Here is a 17,500-nt window from a genome sequence, read left to right as displayed (position 1 = left end):
CGTGCTCCCCGACCTCCGACTCCGAGAACCTCAGCCCCGACGAGCTGGAGCTGCTGGCCAAGCTGGAGGAGCAGAACCGGCGAGTGGGGGGGTGGGGAGGAGGGGGAGCAGGGGAGGGGAGGGGAGGGGCCCCAGCCCGGCCTCCCCAGGAGGCTGAGAGTGAATGAATGAAGGAAGGAAGGAAGGAACGAACGAACCAATGCTTTTCCTTTCTTGTTAGTTACAGTTTATTCACTTGGTGTCCTAAGCTGTAACCCCCTCCCTCCTCCCCTCCCCATCCCTCCCTCCTCCCCTCCCCATCCCTCCCTCCTCCCCTCCCCATCCCTCCTACCTCCCCTCCCCATCCCTCCCTCCCTCCTCCCCTCCCCATCCCTCCCTCCCTCCTCCCCTCCCCATCCCTCCCTCCCTCCTCCCCTCCCCATCCCTCCCTCCTCCCCTCCCCATCCCTCCCTCCTCCCCTCCCCATCCCTCCCTCCTCCCCTCCCCATCCCTCCCTCCCTCCTCCCCTCCCCATCCCTCCCTCCTCCCTCCTCCCCTCCCCATCCCTCCCTCCCTCATCACCTCCCCATCCCTCCTTCCCTCCCTCCTCCCCTCCCCATCCCTCCCTCCTCCCCTCCCCATCCCTCCTCCCTCCTCCTCTCCCCATCCCTCCCTCCCTCATCGCCTCCCCATCCCTCCCTCCCTCATCACCTCCCCATCCCTCCTTCCCTCCCTCCTCCCCTCCCCATCCCTCCCTCATCCTCTCCCCATCCCTCCCTCCCTCCTCCCCTCCCCATCCCTCCCTCCCTCCTCCCCTCCCCATCCCTCCCTCCCTCACCCCCTCCCAATCCTTCTCCCTCCTCCCCATCCCTCCCTCCTCCCCTCCCCATCCCTCCCTCCATCATCCCCTCCCCATCCCTCCCTCCATCATCCCCTCCCCATCCCTTCCTCCCTCCTCCCCTCCATCCCTCCCTCATCCCCTCCCCATCTCTCCCTCCTCCCCTCCATCCCTCCCCATCCCCTCCATCCCTCCCTCCTCCCCTTCATCCCTCCCTCCTCCCCTCCCCATCCCTCCCTCTCTCTCTCCCTCCATCATCCCCTCTCAATCCCACCCTCCCTTCCTTCCTCCCTCTCTCTCCCTGCCTCATCTCCTCCCATGCCCCTCCCCCAGTCCATGGATAGGGGAGGTCCTCCTCCCCTCCCCTCCTCCCCTCCCCTCCTCCCCTCCCCTCCTCCCCTCCCCTCCTCCCCTCCCCTCCTCCTCTCCTCCCCTGCCCTCCTCCCCTCCCCTCCGTTCCCCTCCTCCCCTCCCCTCCTCCCCTCCCCTCCTCTCCTCCCCTCCCCTCCTCCTCTCCTCCCCTCCCCTCCTCCCCTCCCCTCCTCCCCTCTCCTCCTCCCCTCCCCTCCTCCCCGCCCCTCCTCCCCTCCCCTCCTCCCCTTCCCTGAGGTCACTGAGGTCAGGCGGGGACAGTCCCTGCTCCCCTTACTGGGGGCCACGTGGGCACCGAGCCGCCCCGGGAGGCCTACGTCTGCGCGGGCTTCCGGGTTCTGTCCATAGATGATAGATGATAGATAGATGATAGATAGATGATAGATAGATGATAGATAGATGATAGATAGATGATAGATGATAGATGATAGATAGATAGATGATAGATAGATGATAGATGATAGATAGATAGATAGATGATAGATGATAGATGATAGATAGATGATAGATAGATGATAGATAGATGATAGATAGATGATAGATGATAGATAGATGATAGATAGATGATAGATGATAGATAGATGATAGATAGATGATAGATAGATGATAGATAGATGATAGATAGATGATAGATAGATGATAGATAGATGATAGATAGATGATAGATGATAGATAGATGATAGATAGATGATAGATAGATGATAGATAGATGATAGATGATAGATAGATGATAGATAGATGATAGATAGATGATAGATAGATGATAGATAGATGATAGATAGATGATAGATAGATGATAGATAGATGATAGATAGATGATAGATGATAGATAGATGATAGATAGATGATAGATGATAGATAGATGATAGATAGATGATAGATAGATGATAGATAGATGATAGATAGATGATAGATGATAGATAGATGATAGATAGATGATAGATGATAGATAGATGATAGATAGATGATAGATAGATGATAGATAGATGATAGATGATAGATAGATAGATGATAGATAGATGATAGATAGATGATAGATGATAGATGATAGATAGATGATAGATAGATGATAGATAGATGATAGATGATAGATAGATGATAGATAGATGATAGATGATAGATAGATGATAGATAGATGATAGATAGATGATAGATGATAGATAGATAGATGATAGATGATAGATGATAGACAGATGATAGATGATAGATAGATGATAGATAGATGATAGATGATAGATAGATGATAGATAGATGATAGATAGATGATAGATAGATGATAGATGATAGATAGATGATAGATAGATGATAGATGATAGATAGATGATAGATAGATGATAGATAGATGATAGATGATAGATAGATGATAGATGATAGATAGATGATAGATAGATGATAGATAGATGATAGATGATAGATAGATGATAGATAGATGATAGATAGATGATAGATAGATAGATAGATGATAGATAGATGATAGATAGATGATAGATGATAGATAGATGATAGATGATAGATAGATGATAGATAGATGATAGATGATAGATAGATGATAGATAGATGATAGATAGATGATAGATGATAGATAGATGATAGATAGATGATAGATAGATGATAGATAGATAGATAGATGATAGATAGATGATAGATGATAGATAGATGATAGATAGATGATAGATAGATGATAGATGATAGATAGATGATAGATAGATGATAGATGATAGATAGATGATAGATAGATGATAGATAGATGATAGATAGATGATAGATAGATGATAGATAGATGATAGATGATAGATGATAGATAGATGATAGATGATAGATAGATGATAGATGATAGATAGATGATAGATAGATGATAGATAGATGATAGATAGATGATAGATAGATGATAGATAGATGATAGATAGATGATAGATAGATGATAGATGATAGATAGATGATAGATAGATGATAGATAGATGATAGATAGATGATAGATGATAGATAGATGATAGATAGATGATAGATACATGATAGATAGATGATAGATAGATGATAGATAGATGATAGATAGATGATAGACAGATGATAGATAGATGATAGATAGATGATAGATAGATGATAGATAGATGATAGACAGATGATAGACAGATGATAGATAGATGATAGATGATAGATAGATGATAGATAGATGATAGATGATAGACAGATGATAGATAGATGATAGATAGATGATAGATGATAGATAGATGATAGATAGATGATAGATAGATAGATAGATGATAGATAGATGATAGATAGATGATAGATGATAGATAGATGATAGATGATAGATAGATGATAGATGATAGATGATAGATAGATGATAGATGATAGATAGATGATAGATAGATGATAGATAGATGATAGATAGATGATAGATAGATGATAGATGATAGATAGATGATAGATAGATGATAGATAGATAGATAGATGATAGATAGATGATAGATGATAGATAGATGATAGATAGATGATAGATAGATGATAGATAGATGATAGATAGATGATAGATAGATGATAGATAGATGATAGATGATAGATAGATGATAGATAGATGATAGATAGATGATAGATAGATGATAGATGATAGATAGATGATAGATAGATGATAGATAGATGATAGATAGATGATAGATAGATGATAGATAGATGATAGACAGATGATAGACAGATGATAGATAGATGATAGATAGATGATAGATAGATGATAGATAGATGATAGACAGATGATAGACAGATGATAGATAGATGATAGATGATAGATAGATGATAGATAGATGATAGATGATAGACAGATGATAGATAGATGATAGATAGATGATAGATGATAGATAGATGATAGATAGATGATAGATAGATAGATAGATGATAGATAGATGATAGATAGATGATAGATGATAGATAGATGATAGATGATAGATAGATGATAGATGATAGATGATAGATAGATGATAGATGATAGATAGATGATAGATAGATGATAGATAGATGATAGATAGATGATAGATAGATGATAGATGATAGATAGATGATAGATAGATAGATAGATGATAGATAGATGATAGATGATAGATAGATGATAGATAGATGATAGATAGATGATAGATGATAGATAGATGATAGATGATAGATAGATGATAGATAGATGAGAGATGATAGATAGATGATAGATAGATGATAGATAGATGATAGATAGATGATAGATAGATGATAGATGATAGATAGATGATAGATAGATGATAGATAGATGATAGATAGATGATAGATGATAGATAGATGATAGATAGATGATAGATAGATAGATGATAGATAGATGATAGATAGATGATAGATAGATGATAGATGATAGATAGATGATAGATAGATGATAGATAGATGATAGATAGATGATAGATAGATGATAGATAGATGATAGATGATAGATAGATGATAGATAGATGATAGATGATAGATAGATGATAGATAGATGATAGATAGATGATAGATAGATGATAGATGATAGATAGATGATAGATAGATGATAGATAGATGATAGATAGATGATAGATAGATGATAGATGATAGATAGATGATTGATAGATAGATGATAGATAGATGATAGATGATAGATAGATGATAGATAGATGATAGATAGATGATAGATGATAGATGATAGATAGATGATTGATAGATAGATGATAGATAGATGATAGATGATAGATAGATGATAGATAGATGATAGATAGATGATAGATAGATGATAGATAGATGATAGATGATAGATAGATGATTGATAGATAGATGATAGATAGATGATAGATGATAGATAGATGATAGATAGATGATAGATGATAGATAGATGATTGATAGATAGATGATAGGTAGATGATAGATGATAGATAGATGATAGATAGATGATAGATAGATGATAGATAGATGATAGATGATAGATAGATGATAGATAGATGATAGATAGATGATAGATAGATGATAGATAGATGATAGATGATAGATAGATGATAGATAGATGATAGATAGATGATAGATAGATGATAGATAGATGATAGATGATAGATAGATGATAGATGATAGATAGATGATAGATAGATGATAGATGATAGATAGATGATAGATAGATGATAGATAGATGATAGATAGATGATAGATAGATGATAGATGATAGATAGATGATAGATAGATGATAGATAGATGATAGATAGATGATAGATGATAGATAGATGATAGATAGATGATAGATAGATAGATGATAGATAGATGATAGATAGATGATAGATAGATGATAGATGATAGATAGATGATAGATAGATGATAGATAGATGATAGATAGATGATAGATAGATGATAGATAGATGATAGATAGATGATAGATAGATGATAGATGATAGATAGATGATAGATAGATGATAGATGATAGATAGATGATTGATAGGTAGATGATAGGTAGATGATAGATGATAGATAGATGATAGATAGATGATAGATAGATGATAGATAGATGATAGATGATAGATAGATGATAGATAGATGATAGATAGATGATAGATAGATGATAGATAGATGATAGATGATAGATAGATGATAGATGATAGATAGATGATAGATAGATGATAGATGATAGATAGATGATAGATAGATGATAGATGATAGATAGATGATTGATAGATAGATGATAGGTAGATGATAGATGATAGATAGATGATAGATAGATGATAGATGATAGATAGATGATTGATAGATAGATGATAGGTAGATGATAGATGATAGATAGATGATAGATAGATGATAGATAGATGATAGATAGATGATAGATGATAGATAGATGATAGATAGATGATAGATAGATGATAGATAGATGATAGATAGATGATAGATAGATGATTGATAGATAGATGATAGATAGATGATAGATGATAGATAGATGATAGATAGATGATAGATAGATGATAGATGATAGATGATAGATAGATGATTGATAGATAGATGATAGATAGATGATAGATGATAGATAGATGATAGATAGATGATAGATAGATGATAGATAGATGATAGATAGATGATAGATGATAGATAGATGATTGATAGATAGATGATAGATAGATGATAGATGATAGATAGATGATAGATAGATGATAGATGATAGATAGATGATTGATAGATAGATGATAGGTAGATGATAGATGATAGATAGATGATAGATAGATGATAGATAGATGATAGATAGATGATAGATGATAGATAGATGATAGATAGATGATAGATAGATGATAGATAGATGATAGATGATAGATAGATGATAGATAGATGATAGATAGATGATAGATAGATGATAGATAGATGATAGATGATAGATAGATGATAGATAGATGATAGATGATAGATAGATAAGAATGCCCTGATGGAGACCCCTCCTCTCCCCTTCTCCTCTCCCCTACCCCCCAGGACTCGGTGATGGAGCCCTCCCTCAGGGAGTCCTCCCTCCCCTCCCCCTCCCCCATGATGAGCTGAGGGAGTCCTCCCTCCCCTCACCCTCCCCCATGAGGGGCTAACGGAGTCCTCCCTCCCCTCCCCTCCCCCATGAGGAGCTGATGGAGTCCTCCCCTTCCCTCCCTCTCCCCCATGGGGAGCTGACGGAGTCCTCCCTCCCCTCCCTCTCCCCCATGGGGAGCTGACGGAGTCCTCCCCTCCCCTCCCCCATGAGGGGCTGACGGAGTCCTCCCTCCCCTCCCTCTCCCCCATGGGGAGCTGGCGGAGTCCTCCCCTCCCCTCCCCCAGGCTCCTGGAGGCGGACTCCAAGTCCATGCGCTCCATGAACGGCTCGCGCCGGAACAGCGGGTCGTCGCTGGTGTCCAGCTCGTCCGCCTCGTCCAACCTGGGCCACCTGGAGGAGGACACGTGGATCCTGTGGGGCCGCATCGCCAACGAGTGGGAGGAGTGGCGGAGGCGCAAGGAGAAGCTGCTCAGGGTGGGCGGGGCTGGGGCGGGGCCTCCCCACTTCCTCCCTACTTCCTCCCCCCAGGAGCTGATCCGGAAGGGCTTCCCCCTCACTTCCCCTCCACTTCCCTCTCACTTCCTCCTCACTTCCCCTCCACTTCCCCCTCACTTCCCCCTCCCTTCTCCCTCACTTCCCCTCCACTTCCCTCTCACTTCCTCCTCACTTTCCCTCCACTTCCTCCTCACTTTCCCCTCACTTCCCCCTCCCTCCCCCTCACTTTCCCCCAGGAGCTGATCCGGAATGGCATCCCCCACCACTTCCCCCTCACTTTCCCTCCACTTCCCCCTCACTTCCCCCTCCCTCCCCCTCACTTCCCCCCCAGGAGCTGATCCGGAAGGGCATCCCCCACCACTTCCCCCTCCCTTCCCCCTCCCTTCCCCCTCACTTTTCCCTCACTTCCTCCCCACTTCCTCCCCCCTCCCCCAGGAGCTGATCTGGAAGGGCATCCCCCACCACTTCCCCCTCACTTCCCCCTCACTTCCTCCCCATTTCCTCCCCACTTGCCCCCAGGAGCTGATCCGGAATGGCATCCCCCACCACTTCCCCCTCACTTTCCCTCCACTTCCCCCTCACTTCCCCCTCACTTCCCCCTCCCTCCCCCTCACTTCCCCCTCACTTTTCCCTCACTTCCTCCCCACTTCCTCCCCCCTCCCCCAGGAGCTGATCCGGAAGGGCATCCCCCACCACTTCCCCCTCACTTCCCCCTCACTTCCTCCCCATTTCCTCCCCACTTGCCCCCAGGAGCTGATCCGGAAGGGCATCCCCCACCACTTCCCCCTCACTTTCCCTCCACTTCCCCCTCACTTCCCCCTCACTTCCCCCTCACTTCCCCCTCCCTCCCCCTCACTTCCCCCTCACTTTTCCCTCACTTCCTCCCCACTTCCTCCCCCTCCCCCAGGAGCTGATCCGGAAGGGCATCCCCCACCACTTCCCCCTCACTTCCCCCTCACTTCCTCCCCATTTCCTCCCCACTTGCCCCCAGGAGCTGATCCGGAAGGGCATCCCCCACCACTTCCCCCTCACTTCCCCCTCACTTCCTCCCCACTTCCTCCCCCCTCCCCCAGGAGCTGATCCGGAAGGGCTTCCCCCTCCCTTCCCCCTCACTTCCCCCTCCCTTCCCCCTCACTTCCTCCCCCTCCCCCCAGGAGCTGATCCGGAAGGGCATCCCCCACCACTTCCCCCTCCCTTCCCCCTCACTTCCTCCCCCCTCCCCCAGGAGCTGATCCGGAAGGGCATCCCCCACCACTTCCCCCTCACTTCCTCCCCCTTCCCCCAGGAGCTGATCCGGAAGGGCATCCCCCACCACTTCCCCCTCACTTCCCCCTCCCTTCCCCCTCACTTTCCCCTCACTTCCTCCCCACTTCCTCCCCCTCCCCCAGGAGCTGATCCGGAAGGGCATCCCCCACCACTTCCCCCTCACTTCCCCCTCACTTCCTCCCCATTTCCTCCCCACTTGCCCCCAGGAGCTGATCCGGAAGGGCATCCCCCACCACTTCCCCCTCACTTCCCCCTCACTTCCTCCCCACTTCCTCCCCCTCCCCCAGGAGCTGATCCGGAAGGGCTTCCCCCTCCCTTCCCCCTCACTTCCCCCTCCCTTCCCCCTCACTTCCTCCCCCTCCCCCCAGGAGCTGATCCGGAAGGGCATCCCCCACCACTTCCCCCTCCCTTCCCCCTCACTTCCTCCCCCCTCCCCCCAGGAGCTGATCCGGAAGGGCATCCCCCACCACTTCCCCCTCACTTCCTCCCCCCTCCCCCAGGAGCTGATCCGGAAGGGCATCCCCCACCACTTCCCCCTCACTTCCCCCTCCCTTCCCCCTCACTTTCCCCTCACTTCCTCCCCACTTCCTCCCCCCTCCCCCAGGAGCTGATCCGGAAGGGCATCCCCCACCACTTCCCCCTCACTTCCTCCCCACTTCCTCCCCCTCACCCCAGGAGCTGATCCGGAAGGGCATCCCCCACCACTTCCCTCTCACTTCCCCCTCACTTCCCCCTCCCTTCCCCCTCACTTCCTCCCCCTCCCCCAGGAGCTGATCCGGAAGGGCATCCCCCTCACTTCCTCCCCACTTCCTCCCCCCTCCCCCCAGGAGATGATCCGGAAGGGCATCCCCCACCACTTCCCCCTCACTTCCTCCCCACTTCCTCCCCCCTCCCCCCAGGAGCTGATCCGGAAGGGCATCCCCCACCACTTCCGGGCCATCGTGTGGCAGCTGCTGTGCGGGGCCACGGAGCTGCCCGTGAAGAGCCAGTACTCGGAGCTGCTCAAGATGGCGTCGCCCAGCGAGAAGCTCATCCGCAGGGACATCGCCCGCACCTACCCCGAGCACGAGTTCTTCAAGGGCCAGGACAGCCTGGGCCAGGAGGTGCTCTTCAACGTCATGAAGGTGGGGACAGGAGGTGACAGGGGGACAGGACACAGGGGGACAGGGGACAGGGGGACACGGGGACAGGGGACATGGGGACAGGGATGGGGACAGGGGGACAGGGGACAGGGGGACATGGGGACATGGGGACAGGTGACAGGGGGACAAGGGGACAGGGGACAGGGGGACAGGGGACAGGGGGACATGGGGACAGGGGGACATGGGGACAGGTGACAGGGGGACAGGGGGACAGGGGGACAGGGGACATGGGGACAGGGGGACAGGGGACAGGGGGATAAGGGGACAGGGGACAGGGGACAGGGGGACAGGGGGACAGGGGGACAGGGGGACAGGGGACAGGGGGACAGGGGACAGGGGACAGGGGGACAGGGGACAGGACAGCCTGGGCCAGGAGGTGCCCTTCAACGTCATGAAAGTGGGGACGGGGGACAGGGGACAGGGGGACAGGACACAGAAGGACAGGGGACAGGGGGACAGGGGACAGGGGGACAGGACACAGGGGGACAGGGGACGGGGGACACAGGGACAGGGGACAGGGGGACACAGGGACAGGGGACAGGGGGACAGGGGGACGGGGACAGGGGGACAGGGGGACACAGGGACAGAGGGACACAGGGGGACAGGGGACAGGGGGACACAGGGACAGGGGGACACAGGGACAGGGGGACACGGGGACAAGGGGACAGGGGGACAGGGGACAGGGGGACACAGGGACAGGGGACAGGGGGACAGGGGACAGGGGGTGACAGGGGGACAGGGGACAGGGGACAGGACACAGGGGGACAGGGGACAGGGGGACAGGGGGACAGGGGACGGGGACAGGACACAGGGGGACAGGGGACAGGGGGACAGGACACAGGGGGACAGGGGACAGGGGGACACAGGGACAGGGGACAGGGGACAGGGGGACATGGGGACAGGGGGACAGGGGACAGGGGACAGGGGGTGACAGGGGGACAGGGGACAGGACACAGGGGGACAGGGGACAGGGGGACAGGGGGACAGGGGACAGGGGGACAGGGGACAGGACAGCCTGGGCCAGGAGGTGCTCTTCAACGTCATGAAGGTGGGGACGGGGGGACAGGGACAGGGGACAGGACACAGGGGGACAGGGGACAAGAGGACAGGGGACACAGGGACAGGGGGACAGGGAACAGGGGACAGGGGGATGGGTACAGGGGGACACGGGGACACAGGGACAGGGGGACAGGACAGCCTGGCCCAGGAGGTCAGGGGGCTGGGAGATGGGGGGACTCTGTGGGGGATGGGGGGACTCTGTGGGGGATGGGGGGACTCTGTGGGGGATGGGGGGACTCTGTGGGGGATGGGGGGACTCTGTGGAGGATGGGGGGACTCTGTGGGGGATGGGGGGACTCTGTGGGGGATGAGGGGACTCTGTGAGGGATGGGGGGACTCTGTGGAGGATGGGGGGACTCTGAGGGATGGGGGACTCTGTGGGGGATGGGGGGACTCTGTGGGGGATGGGGGGACTCTGTGGGGGATGAGGGGACTCTGTGGGGGATGGGGGGACTCTGTGGGGGATGGGGGGACTCTGAGGGATGGGGGGACTCTGTGGGGGATGGGGGGACTCTGTGGGGGATGGGGGGACTCTGAGGGATGGGGGACTCTGTGGGGGATGGGGGGACTCTGTGGGGGATGGGGGGACTCTGTGAGGGATGGGGGGACTCTGTGGGGGATGGGGGGACTCTGTGGGGGATGGGGGGACTCTGTGGGGGATGGGGGGACTCTGAGGGATGGGGGGACTCTGTGGGGGATGGGGGGACTCTGTGGAGGATGGGGGGACTCTGAGGGATGGGGGACTCTGTGGGGGATGGGGGGACTCTGTGGGGGATGGGGGGACTCTGTGAGGGATGGGGGGACTCTGTGGGGGATGGGGGACTCTGTGGGGGATGGGGGGACTCTGTGGGGGATGGGGGGACTCTGTGGGGGATGGGGGGACTCTGTGGGGGATGAGGGGACTCTGTGGGGGATGGGGGGACTCTGTGGGGGATGGGGGGACTCTGTGGGGGATGGGGGGACTCTGTGGGGGATGAGGGGACTCTGTGGGGGATGGGGGGACTCTGTGGGGTACGGGGGGACTCTGTGAGGGTCGGGGGGACTCTGTGGGGGATGGGGGGACTCTGTGGGGGATGGGGGGACTCTGTGGGGGATGGGGGGACTCTGTGGGGGATGAGGGGACTCTGTGGGGGATGGGGGGACTCTGTGGGGGATGAGGGGACTCTGTGGGGGATGGGGGGACTCTGTGGAGGATGGGGGGACTCTGTGGGGGATGGGGGGACTCTGTGGGGGATGAGGGGACTCTGTGGGGGATGGGGGGACTCTGTGGGGGATGGGGGGACTCTGTGGGGGATGGGGGGACTCTGAGGGATGGGGGGACTCTGTGGGGGATGGGGGGACTCTGGGGGATGGGGGACTCTGTGGAGGATGGGGGGACTCTGAGGGATGGGGGACTCTGTGGGGGATGGGGGGACTCTGTGGGGGATGGGGGGACTCTGTGAGGGATGGGGGGACTCTGTGGGGGATGGGGGGACTCTGTGGGGTACGGGGGGACTCTGTGGGGGACGGGGGGACTCTGTGGGGGACGGGGGGGACTCTGTGGGAGATGGGGGGACTCTGTGGAGGATGGGGGGACTCTGTGGGGGATGGGGGAACTCTGTGGGGGATGAGGGGACTCTGTGGGGGATGGGGGGACTCTGTGGGGGATGGGGGGACTCTGTGGGGGATGGGGGTACTCTGTGGAGGATGGGGGGACTCTGTGGGGGATGGGGGGACTCTGTGGGGGATGGGGGGACTCTGTGGGGGATGGGGGGACTCTGTGGGGTACGGGGGGACTCTGTGGGGGACGGGGGGACTCTGTGGGAGATGGGGGGACTCTGTGGAGGATGGGGGGACTCTGTGGAGGATGGGGGGACTCTGTGGGGGATGGGGGGACTCTGTGGGGGATGGGGGGACTCTGTGGAGGATGGGGGGACTCTGTGGGGGATGGGGGGACTCTGTGGGGGATGGGGGGACTCTGTGAGGGATGGGGGACTCTGAGGGATGGGGGGACTCTGTGGGGGATGGGGGGACTCTGTGGAGGATGGGGGGACTCTGTGGGGGATGAGGGGACTCTGTGGGGGATGGGGGGACTCTGTGGGGAATGGGGGAACTCTGGGGATGGGGGACTCTGTGGGGATGGGGGGACTCTGGAGGATGGGGGGACTCTGGGGGATGGGGGTACTCTGTGGAGGATGGGGGGACTCTGGGGTACGGGGGACTCTGGGGGGGCCTGGGGGGACTCTGTGGGGATGGTGGGACTCTGGGGTACGGGGGGACTCTGAGGTATGGGGGGACTCTGTGGAGGATGGGGAGACTCTGTGGAGGATGGGGGACACGGGGGACTCTGGGGTGGGGGGACTCTGGGGTGGGGGGACTCTGGGGTGGGGGGACTCTGGGATGGGGGACTCTGGGGTGGGGGGACTCTGGGGGATGGGGGACTCTGGGGTGGGGGACTCTGGGGGATGGGGGACTCTGGGGTGGGGGGACTCTGGGGGATGGGGGACTCTGGGGTGGGGGGACTCTGGGGGATGGGGGGACTCGGTACGGGGGGCCTCTGTGGAGTACAGGGGGACTCTGGGGGTGTAGGGGGTGTAGGGACTCGGGGTGCCCCCGCGGCGACCCGCTCACCCTCCTCCCCCCGCAGGCGTACTCCCTGGTGGACCGCGAGGTGGGCTACTGCCAGGGCAGCGCCTTCATCGTGGGCCTCCTCCTCATGCAGGTGGGTGCCGGGGCTGGCGCCCCCCACGGGGACCCCCAGGGACCCCGGGGACCCCCACGGACCCCAGGGAGCCCAGGGACCCCCATGGACCCCCCACGGACCCCAGGGAGCCCAGGGACCCGCCCAGGGACCCCGGGGACCCCCACGGACCCCCCAGGGAGCCCAGGGACCCCCACGGACCCCCCAGGGAGCCCAGGGACCCCACACGGACCCCCCCAGGGAGCCCAGGGACTCCACACGGACCCCAGGGACCCCCCAGGGAGCCCAGGGACCCCACATGGACCCCAGGGAGCCCAGGGACCCCCCAGGGAGCCCACGGACCCCCAGGGAGCCCAGGGACCCCACACGGACCCCACGCGGACCCCAGAGATGGGCACGAGCCCCAGGGACCCCCCAGGGAGCCCAGGGAGCCCAGAGAGGGGCATGAGCCCCCAGTGAGACCCCAGGGATCCCCAGAGATGGGCACGAGCCCCCAGGGACCCCCAGGGAGCCCAGAGACCCCCAGGGACCCCAGGGACCCCCCAGGGACCCCAGAGATGGACACGAGCCCCAGGGACCCCCCAGTGACCCCAGAGATGGGCACGAGCCCCAGGGACCCCCAGGCACCCCCCAGAGATGGGCACGAGCCCCAGGGACCCGCAGAGCCAGGGAAGAGCCCCAGGGACCCCTCCAGTGACCCCAGGGACCCCAGAGAGGGGCACCACCCCAGGGAGCCCAGGGAGCCCAGAGAGGGGCACGAGTCTCCAGGGACCCCCGCAGGGACCCCAGGAATCCCCCAGGGACCCCCAGGGATCCTCAGAGATGGGCACAAGCCCCCAGGGAGCCCAGAGATGAGCACGACCCCCAGTGACCCCCTCAGGGATCCCCAGAGACCCCCCAGGGACCAACAGGGAGCCCAGAGATGGGCACGACCCCCAGTGCCCCCCAAGGGACCCCAGGGAGCCCAGAGATGGGCACGAGCCCTCAGTAACTCCCCAGTGACCCCTAGTAACCCCCCCAGAGATGGGCACAACCCCCAGGGACCCCAGAGATGGGCACGAGCCCCCAGGGACCCCCAAGGGACCCCAGAGATGGGCACGAGCCCCAGGGACCCCCAGGGACCCCAGAGATGGGCACAAGCCCCCAGGGACCCCCAGAGATGGGCACGAGCCCCCAGAGACCCCCAGGGACCCCCAGAGATGGGCACGAGACCCAGGGACCCCCAGGGACCCCAGAGATGGGCACGAGCCCCCAGAGACCCCCAGGGACCCCAGAGATGGGCACGAGCCCCCAGAGACCCCCAGGGACCCCAGAGATGGGCACGAGCCCCAGGGACCCCCAGAGACCCCCAGGGACCCCAGAGATGGGCACGAGCCCCCAGGGACCCCCAGAGATGGGCACGAGCCCCCAGGGACCCCCAGAGATGGGCACGAGCCCCCAGGGACCCCCAGAGATGGGCACGAGCCCCCAGGGACCCCCAGAGATGGGCACGAGCCCCCAGGGACCCCAGAGATGGGCACGAACCCAGGGACCCCAGAGATGGGCACGAGCCCCCAGGGACCCCCAGGGACCCCCAGAGATGGGCACGAGCCCCAGGGACCCCCCAAGGACCCCAGAGATGGGCACGAGCCCCCAGGGACCCCCAGAGATGGGCACGAGCCCCCAGGGACCCCCAGAGATGGGCACGAGCCCCAGGGACCCCCAGAGATGGGCACGAGCCCCAGGGACCCCCAGGGACCCCAGAGATGGGCACGAGCCCACAGGGACCCCCAGGGACCCCAGAGATGGGCACGAGCCCCAGGGACCCCCAGGGACCCCAGAGATGGGCACAAGCCCCCAGGGACCCCCAGAGATGGGCACGAGCCCCCAGGGACCCCCAGAGATGGGCACGAGCCCCCAGGGACCCCCAGAGATGGGCACGAGCCCCCAGGGACCCCCAGAGATGGGCACAAGACCCCAGGGACCCCCAGAGATGGGCACGAACCCAGGGACCCCAGAGATGGGCACGAGCCCCCAGGGACCCCCAGGGACCCCCAGAGATGGGCACGAGCCCCAGGGACCCCCAGGGACCCCAGAGATGGGCACGAGCCCCCAGGGACCCCCAGAGATGGGCACGAGCCCCCAGGGACCCCCAGAGATGGGCACGAGTCCCAGGGACCCCCAGGGACCCCCAGAGATGGGCACGAGACCCAGGGACCCCAGAGATGGGCACGAGCCCCCAGGGACCCCCAGAGATGGGCACGAGACCCAGGGACCCCAGAGATGGGCACGAGCCCCCAGGGACCCCCAGGGACCCCAGAGATGGGCACGAGCCCCCAGAGACCCCCAGGGACCCCAGAGATGGGCACGAGCCCCAGGGACCCCCAGAGACCCCCAGAGACCCCCAGGGACCCCAGAGATGGGCACGAGCCCCCAGGGACCCCCAGAGATGGGCACGAACCCAGGGACCCCAGAGATCCCCGAGATGGACACGAGCCCCCAGGGACCCCCAGAGATGGGCACAAGCCCCCAGGGACCCCCAGAGATGGGCACAAGCCCCCAGGGACCCCCAGAGATGGGCACGAACCCAGGGACCCCAGAGACCCCAGAGATGGGCACGAACCCAGGGACCCCCAGGGACCCCAGAGATGGGCACGAGCCCCCAGGGACCCCCAGGGACCCCAGAGATGGGCACGAGACCCAGGGACCCCCAGGGACCCCAGAGATGGGCACGAGCCCCCAGGGACCCCCAGAGATGGGCATGAACCCAGGGACCCCAGAGACCCCCGAGATGGACACGAGCCCCCAGGGACCCCAGAGATGGGCACGAGCCCCCAGGGACCCCCAGAGATGGGCACGAACCTCCAGGGACCCCCTAGAGATGGGCACAAGCCCCCAGGGACCCCCAGAGATGGGCATGAACACAGGGACCCCCAGAGATGGGCACGAGCCCCCAGGGACCCCCAGAGATGGGCACGAGCCCCCAGGGACCCCCAGAGATGGGCACGAACCCAGGGACCCCCAGGGACCCCAGAGATGGGCACGAACCCAGGGACCCCCAGGGACCCCAGAGATGGGCACGAGCCCCCAGGGACCCCCAGAGATGGGCACGAGCCCCCAGGGACCCCCAGAGCAGGGAAGAGCCCAGGTCATGCTCTCAGTGCCCCGAGGGGCCTGGGAGGAGGCTTGGGCCCCGGATGGGTGGGAGCAGGGATGCGTCAACCAGGTGGCTGAGCCAGGGTCAGGCAGTTTAGTCCTGTTAGTGTCCTCACGGGATGGGTGGGAGCAGGGATGTGTCAACCAGGGGGATGAGCCGGGGTCAGGCCAGTTTAGTCCTGTTAGTGCTCAGGGGATGGGTGGGAGCAGGGATGGGTGGGAGCAGGGATGGGTCAACCAGGTGGCTGAGCCGGGGTCAGGCCAGTTTAGTCCTGTTAGTGTCCTCACGGGATGGGTGGGAGCAGGGATGCGTCAACCAGGTGACTGAGCCAGGGTCAGGCCAGTTTAGTCCTGTTAGTGCTCACGGGATGGGTGGGAGCAGGGATGCGTCAACCCAGTGGCTGAGCCAGGGTCAGGCCAGTTTAGTCCTGTTAGTGCTCAGGGGATGGGTGGGAGCAGGGATGCATCAACCCAGTGGCTGAGCCAGGGTCAGGCAGTTTAGTCCTGTTAGTGCTCAGGGGATGGGTGGGAGCAGGGATGCGTCAACCCAGTGGCTGAGCCAGGGTCAGGCCAGTTTAGTCCTGTTAGTGCTCAGGGGATGGGTGGGAGCAGGGATGCATCAACCCAGTGGCTGAGCCAGGGTCGGGCAGTTTAGTCCTGTTAGTGCTCAGGGGATGGGTGGGAGCAGGGATGCGTCAACCAGGTGACTGAGCCAGGGTCAGGCAGTTTAGTCCTGTTAGTGTCCTCACGGGATGGGTGGGAGCAGGGATGCGTCAACCAGGGGGATGAGCCGGGGTCAGGCCAGTTTAGTCCTGTTAGTGCTCACGGGATGGTGGGAGCAGGGATGCGTCAACCCAGTGGCTGAGCCAGGGTCAGGCAGTTTAGTCCTGTTAGTGTCCTCACGGGATGGGTGGGAGCAGGGATGTGTCAACCAGGGGGATGAGCCGGGGTCAGGCCAGTTTAGTCCTGTTAGTGCTCAGGGGATGGGTGGGAGCAGGGATGGGTGGGAGCAGGGATGGGTCAAC

General features: G+C 56.7%; 1 protein-coding gene across 4 annotated transcripts in view; it reads left to right on the top strand.

The window, feature by feature from the left end:
* Evi5l (ecotropic viral integration site 5 like) overlaps positions 1-17,500 on the top strand; it is a 59,798-nt gene that overhangs the window by 12,224 nt on the left and 30,074 nt on the right. For all 4 annotated transcript variants that reach the window (XM_060375877.1, XM_060375876.1, XM_060375879.1 and 1 more), the window contains exons 2-5: positions 1-79; positions 6,983-7,172; positions 9,359-9,583; positions 13,287-13,361. The exon at positions 1-79 is cut by the window's left edge and continues 96 nt beyond it. In XM_060375877.1, coding sequence (XP_060231860.1) covers positions 1-79; positions 6,983-7,172; positions 9,359-9,583; positions 13,287-13,361 — 569 coding nt within the window. The remainder of the gene's footprint in view (positions 80-6,982; positions 7,173-9,358; positions 9,584-13,286; positions 13,362-17,500) is intronic.

Source organism: Meriones unguiculatus (genome assembly GCF_030254825.1).
Source record: "Meriones unguiculatus strain TT.TT164.6M chromosome 13 unlocalized genomic scaffold, Bangor_MerUng_6.1 Chr13_unordered_Contig_2907, whole genome shotgun sequence".
Taxonomy (NCBI): Eukaryota; Metazoa; Chordata; class Mammalia; order Rodentia; family Muridae; genus Meriones; species Meriones unguiculatus.
The sequence above is the reverse complement of the archived record's forward strand: the minus strand, read 5'-3'. Positions and strand labels throughout refer to the sequence as shown.